Source organism: Podarcis liolepis (genome assembly GCF_965112155.1).
Source record: "Podarcis liolepis genome assembly, chromosome: 8".
Classification (NCBI taxonomy): domain Eukaryota; kingdom Metazoa; phylum Chordata; class Lepidosauria; order Squamata; family Lacertidae; genus Podarcis; species Podarcis liolepis.
This window is the reverse complement of record NC_139560.1, coordinates 15,919,920-15,943,581: the sequence shown is the minus strand read 5'-3', so window position 1 is coordinate 15,943,581 and position 23,662 is coordinate 15,919,920. Positions and strand designations below refer to the sequence as shown.

The 23,662-nt window shown below is 43.8% G+C and overlaps 1 protein-coding gene across 3 annotated transcripts in view; it reads left to right on the top strand.

Annotated features, from left to right (window-relative positions):
- The window catches only part of DEPTOR (DEP domain containing MTOR interacting protein), a 73,162-nt gene that overhangs the window by 19,603 nt on the left and 29,897 nt on the right, over positions 1–23,662 (top strand). For all 3 annotated transcript variants that reach the window (XM_083516896.1, XM_083516898.1, XM_083516897.1), the window contains 3 exons: positions 5,228–5,406; positions 8,597–8,720; positions 21,386–21,564. In XM_083516896.1, the coding sequence (XP_083373022.1) occupies positions 5,228–5,406; positions 8,597–8,720; positions 21,386–21,564 (482 nt within the window). The remainder of the gene's footprint in view (positions 1–5,227; positions 5,407–8,596; positions 8,721–21,385; positions 21,565–23,662) is intronic.

Below are 23,662 nucleotides of genomic sequence, written 5' to 3'. Positions count from 1 at the left end.
AATGGCCGACGTATTCTTGCGATAAAAAACAGGATGCCCCGGTTTTCCTGGGACACTTGTGGGGTATATTAAAACTTTGTCACTGAAAATATATTGGGGCTTGTGGGCTAAGGGTTTGCCATACCTCTTCTAACACAATTCAGTTAATACCGTAGCTCCAAACCAAAATGGCTGCACTGCTTCATCTGTGAAATAACTTGAAAGCAAACTTCTTCCAAATAACCTAAGTGCTTTCTGGTGTCACTTTACTCTTCTGTGAACAGTTAGGAACACATGAAGCATCTTCTTCTGAGTCAGAACATTGGTTCATCGAACTGTGCAGGATTTTGGACAGGTGACTTTCTCAACTCCCCACTTTGAGATGCCAGGGATATTGAAACTTGGACCTTCTCTGGAACTGAGCCAAAGCCCTTCTTCAAATTATCCAAGCAGTACCCAGTCTTGCTTTATTTTAAAATACATTTTCTAGAACACCTATTTCAAGGTCTAGGCTGAAATCCTATCTCTTTCCGTACAGCCAAAAGTGCTTAAAAAAGCTGCAAAGAACCGTGGTCCAAGCCTCTTGCCTTTCGTACGCAAAAATAGATGTGGAAACATTTATACGGTGTCCATACAGTCTGCTTAGCACCAGCACTAATTTTAATGTGTCAATTCCTTGTTTGGGTCCAAACTGACAGTGATCTAACTGCATGTAACATGCTGATCACATAGCAAGTGACATTCATGAGAACTATATTCTCCTTGTCTCTTCCTCAGAAGCCAGTTATGGCTTGGAATAATAGGAAATTCCAGTCATGGTCGTGGGATATGTAGCTAGAAGCCTGAGCTATATTTACTGTACATAGTGACAGATCCCGGGGGCTAACTGAGAGGCTAACAGATCCCGGTTGCTCTTCAGAAAATGTTGCTAGAGAGCAGAGGGTCAACTTGGATTCCCTAGTCAGGAGTGAGTGGATGTCATGGACTGGCTGGAAGCAGAGGAGTGGTGGGAGGCAACAGCTGGGGAACCCCCTAGGGAAGAAGGCCCCCACCAGGGGGTTGGTGGTGGGACAACAATGAGTGGTCAGAGGGAGAAGAGGGGGCAGACGGGGAAGAGGTGGTGTCGGAAGCTGAAGAGGCAACAGGGTTTAGTGAGCAGGAAGAGGCTGTGGCAGAGAGCAGTCCAGATTCAGAGGCAGGAGAGGAGAAGGGCCACAAGACAGAGATGGTATGGCCTGCAGTATGAGCAGGCCTGCAATGCTCTGGGACAGCCTTGTAGATGCCACGAAGTCCTGATGTGCTGGTCCCGGGGGCTAACTGAGAGGCGAGGTCCGATTCCAGTCTGAGGTCGATGGTGCGGTATGGAGGCTGTCCATCAAAGCTGTAGCTGGGTCCAAGGCAGGGAGTCGAGTGGGGTCAGGAACTCTGGCAGAAGAGCAGGACAGGGTGCAGGCGGGAACAGGCTAGCAACAACGTTGCTCCGGCAACCTGAGACTGGGGCTGACTGGCTTTTATCTGCCCCGAGGCATAGGGCGACCCCAGTCCACAGGTGACTCGCCTCTCCTGGCCTGGAGGCGAGCACTCCTCCTGCAGGAACTTAGTTCCCTCCGCCTTTCTGCCCTGAGCCTCTGCAGTTCAGGAGAGGATGGAAGGTTACCGGACCCAGAGGCAACCTCCTCTTCCCCTTGATGGGGCTGAGAGTGGAGCACCTGCAGGCAATGCGTCCTCCATCACCTCAGGGGCCAGAGCAGACTCAGCTGGTGCCTGCACCTGAGATCCAGCACAGGTGAGGACCCTTCAGGCTCAGGCCCCAGCCCCGGCTCAGCTGGTTCTGGAGGTGGGGACCCCTGTGCAGGGTGGGATTCCTCAGGTTCAGCCTCTGAGTCTGAATCCCAGGCCATCACACCTGAGCCCAGTCCTGATGTAACGCTACAGTCCCCCAATAAAATAACACAAGGGTACTCCACCATGTTCGAGACCTCCTCCACCAGCTTAGGCAGGAAAACTATAGGGCAACTACAATGTAGTTCAAGCAAATATTGAGGGGAAGGCCTTTTGAGTTCCTCACTGTAGTGCTTCGGCTATGGAGCATATTTGGCAGAAGAGGACAATCCCAGGCCAGGAAGCTCATACCAACAGATCCTGAAGAGCCCTCAGCATCCATCCTCCTGATTGCCCATGCTTGCTTGGGCTGGTGGCAATTGTACTTCAGCAACATCTGCAGGGCCAAAGGTTCCCCAGCCTTGCTAGAAATATATAGGGACAGTAAAAAAAAAAAGTCTTAGATACCAGTCACCACATTTGCACCTCAGTTTGAACCTCCTTCTATACTTACCTGTGCATGTATATATTACAGCATACATCCACAACGTTTTCCTGTAGCTCTGGATGTAGTTAACGTAACTTTTGGCAGCTGGGTATCACAAATAATGTGGTAATGAGAAGCTTGTTAACACTTATGTGGAAGAATTATTCCTGGCTGCTGCCGACATTCAAACTCATTTAATCGACACACTGGAGTGTGTTTATTTGTTTTAACACATGGCACTGGAAAACTGATTCCGTGTTTCCTCGTGTTTTTATTTTCCGTCAGGCCAAGAACCAGTTTCACCATCTGCCAGGCCTACAGCAGCTTTTTTTAAGTACTTTGAGTGTGTCTCTGTTGGAGAGTTAAACTTGTGTAACCATCAGCTCTCCTTTGCAAGTAACTCCGGTCATTTTAGTTCTGTGAGGGGACCTAGAGATCTCTAGCAGAGGATACATTGGCTGAAGCAAGGACAGTTAAGCTGGAATAAAATCAAAATTCTAAGGACGTTCACACTCAGTATGTGTGTACAGTCATACCTCGGGTTACAGACGCTTCAGGTTGCGTTTCTTTTGGGTTACGGACTGCTGCTGCGGGTTGAGAACACTGCGGGTTGCGAACGTGCATCGCGCACATATCACGTTCGCAACCTGAGCATCCACTGCACTTGAATACTTGAGCTGAAACGCTTGTATAGTTATTCACATGAGCGTACACTCCGAGTACCTGTGTACACAGTACCCGAGCTGTGCAAACTAACAAGTGTGTGTTCTTTCAAGCAAACACTTGTACATGGGGAGAGACAGCTGTGTTCAGTGTGATGTGTGAAGAAGCCTATTGTCTGCCTTCCTTTGTCCATTCTCAGACTGTCCTTGTGTTTTCTTTATTAAATTTTCCTATTCAGGTCTATATTTGCTGCTGCTTCCATGATCTCCAGACACCAGAGAGCGAGCTACTTTTTAAATGAAAGGGGGAAAGGGGGGAACAGGGCCTGGAAATTCTCCGAAAGAAGACCTCCACCACTTCTGGCCTCCCTGTGGCTCCCGTCTTGTGTATACAGTGGTACCTCACAAGACGAATGCCTCGCAAGACGAAAAACTCACTAGACGAAAGGGTTTTGCGTTTTTTGAGTCGTTCCGCAAGACGAATTTCCCTATGGGCTTGCTTCGCAAGACGAAACGTCTTGCGAGTTCTTGCGAGTTTGTTTCCTTTTTCTTAAAGCCGCTAAGACGTTAATAGCCGCTAAGACGCTAATAGCCGCTAAGCCGCTAAGCCGTTAATAGCCGCTAAGACGCTAATAGCCGTGCTTCACAAGACGAAAAAACCACAAGACAAAGAGACTCGCGGAACGGATTAATTTCGTCTTGCGAGGCACCACTGTAATTGTGTTTTCCTAGTAGCGTCAGGGGAAGCGGGGACATTGCTCACTTTCCAAGAGAGATGCCAAGGCTCAGGCCTGTGTGGGAGTCTTGCCATCTTCCCTGGAAGGAAGCCTGCTTGCTTCTTAATTCTAAATGCTTCTAATTCTTAGTTGTTGCTTTTTTAAGGCTAGCGTATTTCAAATGGAAAGATGCTTCTTCTGGAACCCCCTTTCCCACGTTGCTCCCCATGCATTGCTAGACCTTTGATGGGCAGGCACTTCCTCATGCAAATTATAACTGAACCATAAGGTGGAAATCAAAATAAGCGCCGGCCCTACTATTAGGCAACTGATTTTGTGCGTCGTGAAAGAGCAGGACATTTTTAGTTGTAATAATAATAATAATAATGTTATATTTTTACTGACAAGGCACGGGAAAAACACTAGTGGGGTGTCCTGCCTCAGGTGCCAAAATAACTTGACTATTTTGCTGCCTTGGATATTACATACCTTGACTTTGCCTCAGGCGACAATGTCTCTTGAGCCAGCCCTGAATCCAAAGTATGCTTACTTGAAAGTTTAACTCCATCCAAATCTATAGGACTTATCAGAGGATGCGAGACTGTGAAATATGACATTTCGCCCCCCCCCCCCATTTTAATACAAGGGCAAAACTCCCTCTCCCACTCTGAAAATCCAGCTTGCAACTCCTGTGCCACCTTCATATTGTTTACACACACACACACCGATGTAGCCAAAGCAACTATCGTCCTATCCATACAAACATTCAAAGCACATGGCTTTCCCCAAAGAATCCTGGGAACTGTAGTTTATCCCTCACAGAGCTACGATTCTCAGTACCTTTAAGAAACTACAGCTCCCAGGAGTCTTTGGGGGAAAGATGGTGCCTTAAATGTACGATGTTTATGCACTTGAGCAAATATGCAGTCAGCACAGTATATCAGTGTAAATTCAGACTTTCTGCAACTGCAGTATAAGCACAAGCTTCTTCTAGTTGTATTGTTTTACAGTGCAATACTATGCATATCTACTCGGATATCTGTTCACTTTAATGGGACTTAATTCCAGGCAAGTGATTGTAATATTGCAGTCTTGGGCACTAAAATACCAAATGTCAACCGCAAAAGAATAACATGGCAGGGCATGTGAAATAAAACTGAGTAAACAACATTAAAATTATGGTATAAGGAGAAACTGTATGGGGGCAATATAATATTTTACATCTCTAGTAATGCTAACATGTACTGACACAAACTTCAGTTTTGGGGGGGGGCAGAGAGACGAAGGGAAAGGCACTTTGTAGATGCTCTGAGGTAATTCTGTTCTGTTAAAAAGGGGTGTGGCTACAGATAGCAGAGGGAAGTGTTAAATGGAAGTGAGGATACAAGGCCAGCGATACCTTCAAAATACTATGTATTATTATTATTATTATTATTATTATTATTATTATTATTATTATTTAGCTGACACCACTCTGATACGAGCTTTTTCTTTCCAGCTTGTAATGTTGAGGCAGATGCTATGCAAAGATTTCTCACGGCGTGATATTGTTTGGTTCACAGGCTCAGACTGCATGAAGAAAAGATAATTAAAGATCGGAGACATCACCTGAAGACGTATCCAAACTGTTTCGTTGCCAAAGAACTGATTGACTGGCTGATTGATCACAAGGAGGCCTCTGACAGGGAGACTGCAATTAAACTAGTGCAAAAATTACTGGATCGTAGCATCATTCACCACGGTGGGTGGAAAGAAGCAGCACACCCGAGCCCATAGCCAGAAACTATAGTTAAGGGTGCAGGCAGGTCTGACCCGGTGATCATTGTGTGTTATTAGTCAATATGAAAGAACAAAAACCTAAAGAATGATTGTGAAGCTTGCTTAACTATTATAATAGCATTTATATTTGGAGTGTTTGGCATGCATTATTTTAGGGCCAAACCAAACATTGCATTATTCACATTTTTTTAAAGAAATAAAAGCCCTGTTTATTTTGAAGAAAAAGCAGCTGGATTAAATCATCATTTATTTATTTTTAAATTTTATGTTCTTTATTGAAAAAGTATAAAATTATAAGTGAACAAGGTAAAATAAGGTAAGACGTGACAAGCATAATAAAGATAAAATAAACCTATGTAGAAAACATTTTTAAAATAAACATTACATGATTGTTATTGTAGTTACCTTAAACACACATTATAAAACACACATTATAAAAATGAATTCCAAAAATCATTAAATTTGTCCATGACAAGTCTACGTTTGAACATGACTTGTTCATGTGTTGCAAGTTTGTGCATATTTTCTATCCATTTGTTGAAGGGAGTGTATATATATATATATATATACACACACACACACACACACATATATATACATACATATATATGTGTGTATATACACACACACACACACACACACACATACATACATACACACACACACAGTATATATATATATGTGTGTGTGTGTGTGTGTTTAATTACTTAAACCCAGGGCTAGCCAATGTTTTGTTCTCCAGATGATGTTGGACTACAACTCCCATCAGCCTCAGCTAACATTTTCAGGGGTCAGAAATTATGGCAGTTGAAGCATAGCTGTCAACGTTTCCCTTTTTTAAAGGGAAATTCCCTTATTCTGAATAGGATTCCTCACAAGAAAAGGGAAACGTTGACAGCTATGAGTTGAAGTCCAGCAACATATGGTGAGCCACATGTTGGACACAATATCAGACCCCATGCACAGATAAAATCCATAGGTCTCTCTTACCCACAGTCTCAAAATCTGAATAAAAATAAGAGACTGAACACTAGTTTGGTAGGAGTACAAGAAAGCAAAAAAGAAAATTTGCAGAAAATTAAAATAAGATGTGTTAATTAACCTAACGACAATAAAAGGAGCAAAGGGAGCAAAGCAGAGAAAAACAAAAAAGGGGTCATAAATGATGAAAAACATGAAATTGCATAAGGGGGTTTAATGAAGGAAGATAAGAAGGGGTAGAACTCTGAAGATAGTTGAAACTTATGAGACGTTTTGAATAAATATTGGACAGTGGAGGGAACTGTTAAAGAGAAATATACAGAGATTTAAGTGCATAAAAGAAAATGAAATAAGTGGACAAACAGAGATAGGCTGCAGCTGAGAGATAAAAAGACCAGTAATTGATTGGCCGTGTTCACATGTAACAATAAACTGGGGTTTGTAGCTTACGCTAAATAAAGATCTAGCCACTGCATGCTGCCCCCTTGCTTCGGCTTCACTCCTCCCCTGGTGTAAGCAGGATAAACAAACTGGGAACTGTGGTTTGTTGCTTCTGAACAAGATGCCATTGGTAAGTCGGCAACAAACTATGGTTTCAGGTTGGCCAGCGATCATGAATCTCTAACTAGCAACGATTCAGGATCTCATCTTTGAACGTAAGGAGGGAAGCCAAGTTTAGCTTCCCTGGTTTGTTTAGCCTGCGCGCACCAAAGGAGGCTCAAAGTGGGAGCAATTGGGCAAATTGCTTATTCGTCATAAACCACAATAAGCCAGAAACCTATCATTACCTGTGAACACGGCCATTGATCACAAGATAGAAAGAGAGTCTTGGTAAGTGGTACAAACCTATGGCGGGGCCCTGTTTGTGGATTGCCCTCCCTTCTAAGAAATGGCTGGTGCTGATTCTTATTAGTTCACAATGCAAGCTGAAGGTCCACTTGTCCACTTAGGCTTTTGTTTGGTGTTGCAGTTTAAAACAGGAATGAGTGTGATGTTCACATATGAGAGTGCTGGAGGTGAAATAGTTAAACAGGTTACCCAATCAGAACCCAGGGGGGTGGAGTCAGAGGGACTATAAAACCAGCTCTGGGAGGGGTGAAGGGGGGAGTTTGTTGGGAGTTGGGTGGTTGGTTGGAGTGGGAGTGAATTGGGATAGAGTCTGTGGGTAGGTTGAGTTAGTGTAGCGAAATAAGCTGAGTCAGGAACAGTTAGGAGCTAGGCAGACAAGTAAATATCTGAGAGGTGGCTTAGTGAGTGAGAGGAGGTAGCGGAAGTTATAGGTCTGGACAGGCACCCCATGATTGTAATTGACCGATACCGTTTATGAAACCACACACTTGTTAAACTGCAATAAATAAACAGAAGTTTGTGTTCCAATTTAACCCTGACTGGACTCAGTATTGTCCCAGGTAGGGCCTGGGTGGTGGCAGCGAGAAATAAAGTGGTGGCACAGGGATCAATAGACGGTGAAACGTCCGGGGACCCTGTGGGATCGCCACAATGAGGATTAGATGTTATTCTGTTTCTGTGTTACGCTGGTTTTAATATGTGTTATTTATTTATTGTTGTATGCTGCTTTGAGTTACTTTTGTGGTGGGAAAGTGACTTATTGGTTTAATAAATAAATAAAGTGAAATAGAACTGATACTTCTCCACTTTCAGCCTGTAAACTTTCCACAAATTCCTATTTCTGGGTTACTGGAGTCAGTGTAGTGGTTAGAGGATCAGGGAGACTCAAACTTAAGACCCCACTCAACTACAAAGCTCTGTTATCCTTCAGCTTAACTTATCACACAGGGCGCTATGAAGATAAAATGGTGGGGGACACAGAACAATGAAACAGCACCCCATGCTCCTTAGAGGAAGGGTGGGGTAAAAATGCAACAAACTATAACCAACAGATTTTTTTTTAAAAAAGGTCAGTAATTTCCCCCACCTACTGCTGATAATACAATAAAGTAGGAATACATGCAGAGCTTCACAAACTAAGGGTTTTTTTTAACGAAATACAATAAAAGGTCCATCGTTTTTGTGGTTTATCTGAAGCCTGTTTTTTTTTGTAAAGGAAAACAATGATTTAGTATCTGCATTGCTTCTAGATTCATAATGGTTGCTTCAAGTTCTTGATGTGGTGTTTACTATTTCTTCTTCTTCTGGGTTTTGCACTTCAGTTTGCGATGAGCATAAGGAATTCAAGGACCTCAAACTTTTCTACCGCTTTCGGAAAGATGATGGAACGTTCCCACTTGACAACGAAGTGAAGGCCTTCATGAGAGGACAGAGGCTGTATGAAAAGTAGGTTGCACACAGAAGGTTGACAGTGTTAGCTGCTCTTTATCGGCTTGTGTTGATTAACAACTAGAAAAATGGTCTTACATTCGTAGGATCTTGCTGAATTGCATTATCCTTTATTAAGAACGGCATCTTCCATCTCCTCAGTTTTCCCAAGAGAAAGGTTATACTGACAGATATGAGTCCTGAGCATATAATTAAGATTTGAAACAGATGGTTGGATGGAGATTCTGAATATCCTGTCAGATTTTATGGGTCAAATAACAGAGGAGTTTGCCACCTGCGACGAGGTCCGTGTCATATTTGCTCAGACTGAAGGGGTTGTTTGCAGCATGCCTGGTTTAGGCGCAAGTAGCAACAAGTACAACATGTGAGCTGACATTTACTGGAAATGGATATGCAAAAGGTGAACAGATTGGTCAATTCATGAGGGGTGTTGTGGTACAAAACACTAGCATCCATGAGCAGCACACGTGGCTCTTTCAGGTGCAAGGAACAGAGTGAATTTTTTTTTTATTTGTCTGACTGCAGCTAGGGATGGATCAACGTGTCAGCTTTGTTTCCTCTCATTTTCTCGTTTCCACAAACTTAAGTTCTGTCCCCTGCATTACTCTGCAATTTTTCTAAGTCCTCAAGACAATGCACCAGCATTTTAGTGTGAATTTCTCATTAACATGCACGTTTGTATGGAATTCTGCCTAATATATGTGCCTCTGCAAAACAATTTCCCCTGAAACAAAGCATTTTCCTGTGTTATTCTTATCAATAAACCAAAAGATACATTCAATTCCCAGATGCCATATATAACCAACTTAAAGTTAAAGGTACCCCTGACCGTTAGGTCCAGTTGCGGACGACTCTGGGGTGACGGTGCTCATCTCGCTTTATTGGCCGAGGGAGCCAGCATTTGTCCCCTGACAGTTTTTCCGAGTCATGTGGCCGGCATAACTAAGCTGCTTCTGGCGAACCAGAGCAGTGCACGGAAATGCCGTTTACCTTCCCACTGGAGTGGTACCTATTTATCTACTTGCACTTTGACATGCTTTCAAACTGCTAGGTTGGCAGGAGCTGGGACCAAGCAACGGGAGCTCACCCTGTCTCGGGGATTTGAACCACTGACCTTCCGATCGGCAAGCCCTAGGCTCTGTGGTTTAGACCACAGCACCACCCACGTCCATAACCAACTTAGAAATAGCAAAACAGCGAAGGGCCTTCACTTTGGCCCGATGCCAGGCCCCTCCCCTCAGCTATCCAGGAAGGCCGTTTTAGGAAGGTACCATACGAGGAGAGGAAATGCCCCTGTGGCTCAGGGCAACTAGAAACTACAGAACATGTCTTTCTTCCACTGTCAATATTATGCAGACGTACGAGTCAGGTTCTTCCTGCCAATACTACACAAATTCCCTGTACAGACAGAGCAATTCTATACCCCCTTGCTACTTCAAGATGCAAACCCAGACGTAATATACACAGCAGCCAGATTTTGCGCTGCTATGATGGACATTCGCCAAAGAATGGTTTGGGTCACGCGCCTGACCTAAACTGAAGGCTCATACGCAAGACCCGTGCCCTCTCTTGCACCCTCCTTTCTATAGTTATTTTAGCAATTGCTTGCTTTCAACCTTCTAGCTGATTTAAAGTCTCCCTCACACATCCCTGCCCCTTCTTTGAGTCACCCCTTTTACCCCCTTTACCTGTTTTATTTCCTAAATTACTGTGTTTTCTGTTTTAACTTATGCTGGTCTGTGACCGTCATAAAGTTGTTGTTGATGATGATATTCGTACCAATATATGCATTTTCATGGACTCTTTACCCCAGTTTTTGCATTCTTGTACATGTTACTTGCTTGGGGAACTGCATGGCATGTACTTGCCCTCAGAGGGGAAAAAATGCATGTGAGAAATGAAAGAAAGTAGGTGCTTTGTAACACTGAGAATTGCATTCCAGAGCTGTCTCAAATAGTGGTTTGTCTGTCAGATGTCCTCAGGAATCTTACCTAGCATAACCGAAATGGCTAATCCGTGTAATGATGGGTGATATACAAATTTTAATAATAAGGATGTTTGCCCCTAGTAAGGAACTGTAGGAGATCAGAATAGGGCTTGGGAAATACAGTGGTACCTCGGGTTAAGAACTTAATTCGTTCTGGAGGTCCGTTCTTAACCTGAAACTGTTCTTAACGTGAGGTACCACTTTAGCTAATGGGGCCTCCCGCTGCCACCGTACGATTTCTGTTCTCATCCTGAAGCAAAGTTCTTAACCCGAGGTACTGTTTCTGTGTTAGCGAAGTCTGTAACCTGAAGCGTCTGTAACCCAAGGTACCGTTATAAAAGCAAGAAGCTGTGGCCTTTACCAGATATTGTTGTTGTTTAGTCGTTTAGTCGTGTCCGACTTTTCATGACCCCATGGACCAGAGCACGCCAGGCACACCTATCTTCCACTGCCTTCCGTAGTTTGGTCAAACTCATGCTGGTAGCTTTGATAGCGCTGTCCAACCATCTCATCTTCTGTCATCCCCTTCTCCTTGTGCTCTCCATCTTTCCCAACATCAGGTCTTTTCCAGGGAGTCGTCTCTTCTCATGAGGTGGCCAAAGTATTGGAGCCTCAGCTTCAGGATCTGTCCTTCCAGTGAGCACTCAGGGCTGATTTCCTTCAGAATAGATAGGTTTGATCTTCTTGCAGTCCATGGGACTCTCAAGAGTCTCCTCCAGCACCATAATTCCAAAGCATCAATTCTTTGGCGATCAGCCTTCTTTATGGTCCAGCTCTCACTTCCATACATCACTACTGGGTGATACAGCCATCAGATAGGGGATTGTAAATCTTTAGGCACAGAGACAGAAAGCAAGTATGGTAGGTCGGTTGTTATTCATCTGGTCACCAGTGGTAAGTAAATATCTTTGCCAGGCCGCCAGGTAACAAAGCCATGATCAATTGGATGTAAGCTGGCTGTCAGGTTTAGCGTTTCTCCCACACAAGACATGGAACACTGGCAGTTTAAGTAGATGAGGTTTATTTCTCAATAACAGGCTTATAGCAGTCCAAGCTTCCACAACACATCCTTCACTGTCGGAGTCAGTTGACTCGACTAGCTTCTGACCCCTCTTAAGGCCAGATATACGCCATGTCCTTCCCACCTTCTGCTCTAATCGCTTGCTCCGCCTCCTACTTCTTGGCAACTCAGGGGCAGCCAATTCCTCCTTCTCTGGAGATTCCTCTCTGCTGGGCGTGTCCCTGATACTGACTGTATTTTTCAGGTGGTTTCTGTTCTTTCAGGGAGTTGACTCACAGCAGATGGTAAACAAATAAGTGGGCTAGTAAAACACTGAGAAGGATAGTGACTTTTTGGATATATGTGTGAGGCAGACAGAAGAGTCGGGTAGCTGTTGTTTTTATTTTGTTTTCATTTAGATTACGAATTTCATGGTTTTATGTTCTGATTTTATTCTGTGCCCTGCCCTGAGACCTGCGGGTATAGGGTGGTATATAAATTCAGTGAATAATATAATAAGAAGAGCATGAGGAAACTGCGATAATGGTTCCTCAGTCCAAGTAGGATTGATGTGCTTTTTGTTTGTTTGTTTGCTTTAAATTTCCCTTCTTTTGTGTTTGTCTTCTTGTTCCATTTGTTTGCAGCAGCCAGTGAAACAAATTTCCCTTGCTTTTCAAATGTCAAACACAGCAAATGGAAGAACATGCTGTGTTTTCAATACACTTCCCTAATGCCATAGAAGAATGTTTTCATAAACAGAGGGAAATTGCAAGGCTTAATGGCTGTGGTTAAAGTTAGATGTTCCAACTTGGAACTCAGCCTAAAAGAGATGGGAAAGATGCTCTCTGCCCCAGTGCTAAAAGGCAGAAAGATCCTTCAGATTCTCCCTTCCCCACCTACTTCAAATAACAGTGTACTAAATAGTGCATGGCGACCACAGAAATTTTTGTAAAGGAGGTTTTAAGACAAGCCAAATTCTACAGCAAGGAAACGTGTTTTCTGCGCTCAGAATAAATGCATACATGTTATGTTAGCATTAATTTCATTCATATGAACTAATATTGAATTCATATTCAATAAACTAATATTAACTAATATTTAAATAAACGAATATTTGTTTCAATGTGATCAGTCCAACCACTGATTTGTCTAGCTCAGGGGTCTGCAACCTGCGGCTCCGGAGCCGCATGTGGCTCTTTTACACCTTTGCCGCGGCTCCGGGGTAGATACTAGCGAGGGGAGGAGGCGCATTGTGCGCCCCGATACTCCCCACTGTGGCGGGCGCTGTACGGGCTGTGACGTCGCATGGGGGCGGTGCGTGCGTTAGTCACGCACTGTCCCGACGTCACCTTCCCGGTTTTGCGGCTCCCAGTTTTTTTTTCTTCGGAAAAAGGGTCCAAGTGGCTCTTTTTGTCTTAAAGGTTGCAGACCCCTGGTCTAGCTCATTAACTGGTATCCCAAGGTCTAAGAAAGAGTTTTTTCCTATGCTATGTGGGCCCTTTTTAAAAAAGGAGATCGAACCTACAACCTTTCATATGTTGTAAACTGCCCTGTGGTCTTTCTTTTTTGAAGGGCAGTCTTGTTTAGGAACGATTCGGTTTACGAACTCTGCAAAACCGGAAGTAGTGTCGCTGTTTGAGAACTTTACTTTGGTCTAAGAACGGAATCCGAACAGTGGAAGGGCACCGGTGGCGGGAGGCCTCATTAGGGAAAGTGCGCCTTGGTTTAAGAATGGTTTCGGTTTAAGAACGGACTTCCGGAACGGATTAAGTTCGTAAACCGAGGTACCACTGTATATGCATTTTAAAACGAGAGTAAATAATAACAAAATAGTGGAAAACCATCTCAGGTTTAGTCTTTGAGTGCCAGTAAATACTGTGATAGTGTGTGTCTTTAATATAATTTTCTGTTTCAGTTAGTTTATTCCCTTTCCACACAGACCCCCCCCCCCCCCGGACTGCAAACTACCCACGTGTAGTCATTACATTCTCTGTTTTTGTGGCAGTCAGCTTTCTTTTGGTTGCTGTTCTATGCCCTATCTGGTGATGTGAGGCTTTAAAGCCTACACTGGATGACACAGTCATTAGGGAATAACTGTGTGTTAAAAGGGGAAGTAGACAGGATTACTTAACAGGCTTTTCCATTTGAAAGATTCCCATGATGCTGTTTTATCATCTGAGACTGTACAAAATCTGCTTACTAACAGCACTTTTAAATCCACTTTCTCAGGCTACCTGCAAACACTTTGTCAAGGCAGATGAAGCAGAGCTGTCTAACATACAAAAATCCCATGTATCTCCTGTTATACGTTAGAGCTGTGGCTACAGGTGGCCTTCAGCCTAATTTCATGCAGGCCTTTGCAGGTGGTCAGTTCAGTTCAGGTTTGTGTGAGCTATGCCGTCAGCACCCATTAATGCCACTCCACACCACTGGATGTGACCCCCAAGCAAACTTTTAATGTGGGTCAAGAGTGCTTCATAACAAGAAGGTTTCCCACTCCTGCTCTAGAATGACCAAAAATTAAAAGCAGAATGAAGATGGGATCCTGCTTGATGTTTAATTATTGGGATCACTGGGGGGTGGGAACAGGTTTTGTGCGGTACTGAAACATACACTGATGGTTTCCAAGTGTATACCCCTTGACTTCCTACAAAAGTCTTAACTAAGTCTCAACTAGGGCCAGGGCCTTTTCAGTACTGGCCCCGACTTGGTGGAACGCTCTGTCACAAGAGACTAGGGCCCCCAGGGGACTTGACATCTTTCCACAGGGCCTGCAAGACAGAGCTGTTCCACCTGGCCTTTGGTTTGGACTCAGTCTGACCCTTATGTTTTCCCTCCCCTTACAGTTTTGATCCATGGGCTACTTTTAAAATGAGGCTGCATTTTAAATCGCATTTTAACCTGTATTTTAAATTGTCTCCCCCCGCCCCCATTATGTTTTTATTGTAATTTTACTGGTGTTAGCCACCCTGAGCCCTGCTCTGGCCAGGGAGGGAGGTGTATAAATAATTTATTATTATTATTAAAAAATAAGTGATTTCTTGCCATTCACCCCTATGTGCATGAAATGTGAGATGAAAAGCACTGCACTTGGGGGGCCAATTAACGTTAAGGGCAAACCCTCCCTGCCCCATACTGACACTTGCAAGAGTTCCCATGGGAAATGCAACAGGTCTGCCTGTGCTCCAAGCACAACACAATGCCCATTCAGCCTTACAGATGCAAGCCCTCCCTACCCATCTACCCCTGCAAAACTAAACATAAAAGAGAGTGTGTGTTCTAACATTGCACCTATCTCTTAAAATTGCTTATAGAACCTGTTAGGTGGTCTGCTCAGGATCAAGATCAAGACAGGCAGAGAGGGGAAACTGAAGCCTTTCCTTCTTCCATTCCACTTTCAGTGAGAGTCAACACTCCAAAACTGATGTTGCTGTGAATACCAATGGGATGTGTTTAACATTGTTTATCGTTTGATAGACCCACACATGTGAACACACACACACATGTTTACCATGATGGGCATATTTCTACCAATTTTAATTACAGGGCTCATTTGCACAGTGGGCTTGTGTCTGGACAATAAAATCTCCCTGTTGCACCTTGTTTTTTATTTCCTGTTACCATGGCGAGACCATGCATGCTTGAGTAGCTAAAAATTAAACTCTGTTTAAACTCTTTGTCCACTGTTTGGATGTGTCCCCTGTGTGGATAAAACACAGTCAAAACAAGATAGCTTTTGATAATGTTTATTGGATTTACACATCACTCTCCAGTTTGCCCCCTGGCAAGATCCTTGTTTTTCCTCCCCTCTTTTCTAAACCCCAGAACATTTTGTCCCTGCCAAAAATTAAGGAGGCATTAGCTATCATCGCATGCAGATGCGTAGCTTCCGGGAGTTTGTGTCTGTGTGTGAAGTACATGAATTACATGGGGTAAACAACCTGGATACATGATGCAAGCAGCTAACTAGATTTGCTCAGTAAAGAGGTTTCAAATCACAGTTGATTGTGCTAGCTTTCTGGCCTCAGTTTAGCTTCTCCCCAGAACAGGGACTGTTGAAAGGTGTAATTATCAGACCCCAGCTTCCTCCTGCTGATGGAATAAGAAGGAGAACCGGGGAATCTTGAGGTTACAAAATCAGATAGCAAGCACGGTCACATCCATAGGGGGAGGGTAGCTGGTTGTAAGGAAGCCTTAAAGGTAAAGGGACCCCTGACCATTAGGTCCAGTCGTGGCCGACTCTGGGGTTGTAGCGCTCATCTCGCTTTATTGGCCGAGGGAGCCGGCGTACAGCTTCCGGGTCATGGGGCCAGCATGACTAAGCCGCTTCTGGCAAACCAGAGCAGCGCACGGAAACGCCATTTATCTTCCCGCCAGAGTGGTACCTATTTATCTACTTGCACTTTGACGTGCTTTCGAACTGCTAGGTTGGCAGGAGCAGGGACCGAGAAACAGGAGCTCACCCTGTCTCGGGGATTTGAACCGCTGACCTTCTGATTGGCAAGTCCTGGGCTCTGTGGTTTAATCCACAGCACCCCCCGTGTCCCATAAGGAGGCCTTACCACCCCCAAATAACAACATGGCAGGCATAGGGGGAGTGTAGCTGTTGAAAGCCTTCTGGACCATTTGGTCTCCCATTTCAGGATCCAGAGCCTTTTCACCAAATGAAACCAATCCCCTAAAATCAGCTGTGATGCACATGGCAAGATTGACAATAATGAATAAAGTTAAACTAATTTATGTCCAGAAAAATCCTTTGGTTAAGAGTATTAAAACCAAGACACACAATATATTTTAGGAGCTTCTCTCTCCCTCTCCCTCTTTCTCTGTGTTGGAAGGGATTCATACTACAGTAGATGAGACTTTATAGGTCAAAAACAGAACTTTTGTTTTGCTCAAAATTTCCCCAATCAGCAGATTCCTTAAAAATATTGCTATTCATTTATGTTTGGATTATCCTTTTTTTCTAGCCCCTGTTTTGAGGACTAAATTAAAAGGAATCATTCCCATTGCATCCCATAGACTGAAAGTTAATAAGACACAATCCCAAGAAATGAGAACTTATATTTTTATTGGAAGGGAGGATGGGGGTTTTCTCCTGAAAAATAACCTCAGACATTTCTGAGGTTCAGTTTCAGATCAATTATTTATTCTTTCTGCTGTAATCTTTCTAGCAATGCATATACACATGTTTTTTATATTAAACTTCCAGGATTAGTGTATAATCCAGTATCCTACTGTTTCCACTCAAATGGGCATGAAATCAGCAATTTTATATCACGAGGGATCGCATAAGTACCATCTTCAGTTTTGCATTTCATGGCTGAGATTTATTTATTTTTTAAAGATTTTTATTGATACAGCAAGAAAAAAGAAAAAAAACACAAATACCAAATTACACACAGGAATAACCATAGACACATACTTTTCTTAGCAAACAATAAAACATATATTGGTCTTAACACTAAAGACCCAACCTCCCGTCTATTCCATATTTCGATTTCATATTACTTATTGCCAATACTCACTTTTATCATAATTAAACCTTTTCTTAATATATCTAATTTCTTATATCTACCTTGCAACTATTACTAAAGTTCCTCGAATGCTGCAACTGAGATTTTTTTTTAATGTACTGTATATGTGGATTCCTAGCCTATAATGAATTTCCATAGATTTTGAACAAAACCTTCTTCGTTGAACAAATTTAGATTACTCTAGGTACTAAGAACTGATAGAGACCAACTGCTATGTCAATTCAAATATGGACTAAAAGACCCTTTGGGTCCCTTCCAACTCAACAATTCTCTGATTGTTTGAAATATGCTGCTGCCACTACATGCAGCTGCAACAGGTGCAGTCCACAGGAAGGTTTGGTTCTAGTGCCTGTATAAACTGGCTCGCTGAAGATTTCTGCCCCGTACGTATGGTGATTTAACTATTACACTGATGAGAAAAGAATATTTTCATGTCTGAGGTTTATCAGGTTCATTTTGATACGCATTTCTCTAGTGTTGCAACACAACTGGCTCAAGCTATTCCTTGTCGCCAAGTTTGGCATTTCATTGATGATCTTGCACAGGTCCGTGGAGAGCCAGTGTGGTGTAGTGGTTAAGAGCGGTAGTCTCGTAATCTGGGGAACCGGGTTCCCGTCTCCGCTCCTCCACATGCAGCTGCTGAGTGACCTCGGGCCAGTCACACTTCTCTGAAGTCTCTCAGCCCCACTCACCTCACAGAGTGTTTGTTGTGGGGGAGGAAGGGAAAGGAGAATGTGAGCCGCTTTGAGACTCCTGAAGGGGAGTGAAAGGCGGGATATCAAATCCAAACTCCTCCTCCTCCTCCTCCTCCTCCTCCTCCTCCTCCTCCTCCTTCTTCTTCTTCTTCTTCTTCTTCTTCTTCACAACAGACATGACTGCAGAAGTGTCCTCTGGGGATATGCCTTATCTGATCTGTCAAAATTCATGCCCTACTTATATGTATAGCGGTCAGGATTGTTAGGGTAAATCCCCACTTCATTCACCCACACTTCCACTGCTACTTTCTGTTTTGCTCTGCTACTTTCCTCCTGGGAAAAGCCACTGTTTACTGCTGAATCAGAACATTTTTTTCCCTGCAGTTGGATGTTCATTCTGATTCAGCGGCAGACAGGTTTTCCAGGGGAAAGCAGCCAAAAAACCATTCGGATCCATGCCTAGAAAGCACGGGGCAAGCGGAAAACTTCCCGGACCTGTCTTTCTAGGCTTGGGACGAACAGAAATTGTGGACGAGCTCTGAAACAGCGTCAACAATCATTCCCATTTCATTTGTTTTGTTTTGAGTTTTATTTATTTATTAACGTTCTTATGTTACATCGGTAAACATTATCATATTACTTCACAAGGCTTATTATAATATAATTTTCAGCATGTATACAAAGTTTATATACCTAAAGAAAAGAAACAAGGACAAAAAACTATTCCAAAATCATATATGTACCAACACTTTCGACTTCCTGTCTATCCCGTTGTATATTCCTTTTTTACAAATGAATGTACTCTTATTATTGTATATTTCTTTACATTTTATCTAATACATTCCTATATCAATATGTACCCTTGGTCTTATTTCTCAGCTCAGTCTCTCTCCAACGTCAATCGAATGCTAGCATAGATAGCGCACCGTTACTATATTTTTGAACATATATCTTATATCTACCCCACTTTTCCATGAATTTTTGTTTTGAATTGCCTCTCAGGCTATTTGTCAACTGCGCCATTTCAGCACATTCTTGTAGCTTATTATGCCAATCCATTATTGTCATTTGAAGTTGTCTTCAAGTGGCAGTTGTCCAGCAAGCCCATGAACAATTTTTCGGAAGATGTCCTGGTGGTTAAAGTGGCATAAAACCAGCATAGGTCTGGAGTTCCAGAGTCTTTGCTCTGTCCTTCCTGCTCTTTAGCTGATCTCTTCTGGATTCCTGATGTGGAAGTCCTGCGAGGTCCCTGCTGCCACCAACAATCCCCACTTGGCAGTTTTCCAGATTCCTTTCATGTGCCTGTCCACTGCAGCCATTAGCATCTCTTTTGTTCTTCCTGGCCACACCAAGCAGCCGGGCATGTTATTTATAGACTCCTCAAAGAACTATTAACAAAGAATTCCCACTCAGAGTCTACAAAACCGGGATAAGAGCTGCTTAGAAAAAGCCTTAGCTTAATGTTTATTGGCTTTGGAGAGAACAGGATGTGATCGAAGGTATCATCTCTAAAATGTTGTCCGTACCATTTCTATTATTCTGTATCAGCAGTCAAGAACTAACGTTTTGCATTTGAACGGAAAGGGGCTTGTCAAATGATTATTGCATCTGATTCGCTTTTTATTGATGCTGTCGGGGAAGTATTTTAGCTCATGCTTCATTTTCTCCTGATAAATTCTATTAAAATAAAAACACTTGGTACCATTAGGTAAAGGTGAAGGGACCCCTGACCATTAGATCCAGTCGTGACCGACTCTGAGGTTGCGGTGCTCATGTCGCTTTATTGGCTGAGGGAGCCAGCGTACAGCTTCTGGGTCATGTGGCCAGCATGACTAAGCCGCTTCTGGCGAACCAGAGCAGCACACGGAAACACTGTTTACCTTCCCGCTGGAGCGGTACCTATTTACCTACTTGCACTTTGACGTGCTTTCGAACTGCTAGGTTGGCAGGAGCAGGGACTGAGCAACGGGAGCTCACTCCGTCATGGGGATTCGAACCGCCAACCTTCTGATCGGCAAGTCCTAGGCTCTGTGGTTTAACCCACAGCGCCACCCGCGTCCCTCTTGGTACCATTAGAATTATAAAAATGGCTACAGCAGAGCTTGTTCCATTCACAGGATTTTGCCCCTTTCACAAACAGAAGAAGTACTTCTGTTTAGCCATTAGTGAACCTGAAAGGAATCTGGAAAATCGTCAAGTGTGAATAGTGCAAGCCTATTATTTCACGTTGTAGGCCAGGAAGAGAGGAACTCAGGAGAAGGAACAAGTGAGCTTATTCTACAGTTCACGTAACACGAAGTTTCGGATGAGTTCATTGACCTATTACTTGGTTAGCAACCGTCAGTTCCTACCCCCCACTGAAACAACCGACATAGGTCTAATTTTAGCTTTCACTGTGGAATTAATATGTTGCAAGCTTTCTCCACTAAGTTCCTGGTCATATATTTCATAAGGAAGTTGGGTAGAGAAGCCTGATTTATCAAACCTGCAAGGCAGTTAAGAGAAACATTTTTAAGGAGACTGTAGCTATACAGTTAGAGACTGACTGTTTAATGTGATGGATGCGCTGTCTCATGTCTTCCACCACCAACATGCCACAGACCACCTGTATGAATCTTGCAGAGTACTGGCATCTTTCCTAGCCCTACAGGGAGATCCTGGGGATTGATCCTGGAAGCTTTCAAATGCATAGCAGATAGATGCTTTGGTATGGATGACGAGGGGCCCTTACAGGGAAGAACTGGGAGCTGTGTTTGGACAAAAACATCCTTGTTTCATTACTATATGGCTCAGTCTGCTCAGATGCTGTTGATTGTATGCAGGACTTTTGCATACAAAACATGTCCTCACTCTCTGATCTATGTGTAAAAAGGTAAAGGGACCGCTGACCATAAGGTCCAGTCGTGACCGACTCTGGGGTTGTGGTGCTCATCTCGCTTTATTGGCCGAGGGAGCCGGCATACAGCTTCTGGGTCATGTGGCCAGCATGACTAAGCCGCTTCTGGCGAACCAGAGCAGTGCACGGGTGGCACTGTGGGTTAAACCACAGAGCCTAGGACTTGCCGATCAGAAGGTCAGTGGTTCGAATCCCCGTGATGGGGTGAGCTCCCATTGCTCAGTCCCTGCTCCTGCCTACCTAGCAGTTTGAAAGCACATCAAAGTGTAAGTAGATGAATAGGTACCACTCCAGCGGGAAGGTAAACAGCGTTTCCGTGCACTGCTCTGGTTCGCCAGAAGCAGTTTAGTCATGCTGGCCACATGACCTGGAAGCTGTACGCCGGCTCCTTTCTTAAATGCTCCTAACTGGAAGCAACTACTTGTGTTATTTGCAATGTCCTTGCTCCATCCTTGGGTAAACCTGGACCAAGGTGGAATTAGAACACATTTCTGCAGATTAACCTTCACGTGCTCACATTGCCTCTCCCTCCCTTCTTTCATTGCAGGCTGATGAATACTGAAAATGCACTTTTACAAGCCAGGGAAGAGGAAGGAATAAAATATGAACGCACTTTCATGGCATCTCAGCTGATTGACTGGTTGATCCAGGAAGGAGAGGCCACCACAAGGCCTGAAGCTGAACAACTTGGTCGCAGGCTGCTGGAGCACGGAATTATACAGCATGGTGAGAAATGTTCACTGCTTTAGCGAGCTCTGTCTAGATGCGAAGGATCTCATAAGGTGGTTGCATGTTTGAACATGGACTGCTTAACCCTACATATTTTTAAGTGGTGAGCATATATATTGTGAATGCTCCTCACTTTTGCAATCCCAGACAGGCAGCAAAACAGAAAGTTATATTAAGTAACTATACTTAGTTAGTGGTCAGCTTGGTGGGTCACAATTTGTGTAGTTCTGGCATCATTAGGTTGGTCATTTTGACCCATGTCCTATTGAGCAGCATATATTTCTTTTTCTGAGAAGAGTATATCCTTCTTTCTTTTTTCAGCTGTACCCAAGAAGGGTTTGGTTGTGGTGGTTTCTCCTCCTTGTGGAAAACCTGTGATTCAGAGTTCAGCACAAGAGGCCAACTGTGAGAGCCCAAAGTTGGAAAAGTTAGTTGTGACCTGAGTCCAGTTTAAAACAACGGCATAGGACTTGGGCTGTGCACACATCGCCAGCTCAGAACACAGCAAGGTTTTCCTTTTTCTATATTTTGATTGAAGCTGAGCAAGCCCATCATAATGCAGTATTTCCTAAGGAGCGACAGGGCAGATACAGGGCAGATAGGGATTGTGGCTGATGTCAGGTGTGCACTGCTTTCCAAACCAGTGTGGGAGTGCACTGAATGCAGAATAACCAGGAGTGTGTATGCAACCTTAGTGCTCATCCATACTCTGCATTTACTGTGCATAGGAAGCAGGAGTCTGAGCAGTTTCCCCCTTGCCCTGCTCCTTTCCAAAGAAGAACCCACTCTTTAGTGATAGATCGGAACAAATGCCAATCCAGGGGGAAACCCAAATTGCTGTTTGGTCTGATTGAGCGCTAAAGAGTGACTTTCTCCAGGGGAAAGCAGCAGGACAAGACAAACTGTGGATAAGCCCTTAGTCTTGACTATCTTTTAAGTCCAGTTGGTTTTAAAAGCTTCAAACTGTGAGAGCAGCAAAGGTTAATTATATCTTAAGTCCAATTCTGCCTGGTTGTTGCCAGCAGAAGGTAATTTTCAGGGGAGAGTTGGGTAGTGTGGGGCTTGGGCCACATCATCCATCATTTCTTATTGTCCTGTAGCGATCTGCTCACTCCTTGTTATCCCTTGGCAATGCCAACCCTCAAAGGGATTGAATTACAACTGGCTCTGAGGGTTTTCGCTTTGGTTTTTTAATCTTATTGCTCTTCAACTTGGGCTGGAAATAACGCAACGAATGACTTTTTGCCAGCTTACATCATAGTTGTGCAATTAATCTTGCTGCCAGAGAGTAATTTATAGGGTGCCAGCTGCTAAGGGCACAACACACAAGTAAAGTATACTCCCTTGGCCTCTGAAGTGGCAAGAACATGCTATAGGTAAGGACTGGGAGATAAAAGGGAGAGGTAGAACAGGGTGAAGATAAGATAATGCAGAGAGAGAGAGGGAGAGAGAGAGAGGCCACTGCAGGTTCTTATTCTGCCACATCACACAGACAGATATACCTCACATTGGATACTGGTTCAGCCATCAGCCTTGGCCCCTTCAGGCCCCCATCTGCTTCAGGCGGGCTGTCCATCTTTTAAAAAATGAAAGTATCACAGCACCACTTTTTCCAGCTTTCTCTAGACAGTAGATTCTCCTCATTCTAACTGGATTCTGCAGACCCTCCTGCCCCCTTTGTTAAGAACTTGCACTAGAGCTTTAGAGGGGGAAAGTATGTGGCTGATGTTCAGTTAGGTTTCACTCAGACCTACTGAAATTAATGGACCTAGCTTAGTTGGGCTTATTGATTTTAATGGTCCTACCCTTGAGTAAAACATAGTTGAATATCACCCAGAGCCTTTACGCAGCAGTGAAACTGTCTCTTCCACTTCCTTCTCCTTCTGCCCTCAATCTTTCCCAGCATCAGGGTCTTTTCCAGGGAGTCTTCTCTTCGCATGAGGTGGCCAAAGTATTGGAGCCTCAGCTTCAGGATCTGTCCTTCCAGTGAGCATTCAGGGCTGATTTCCTTCAGAATGGATAGGTTTTATCTTCTTGCAGTCCATGGGATCCTCAAGAGTCTCCTCCAGCACCATAATTCAAAAGCATCCATTCT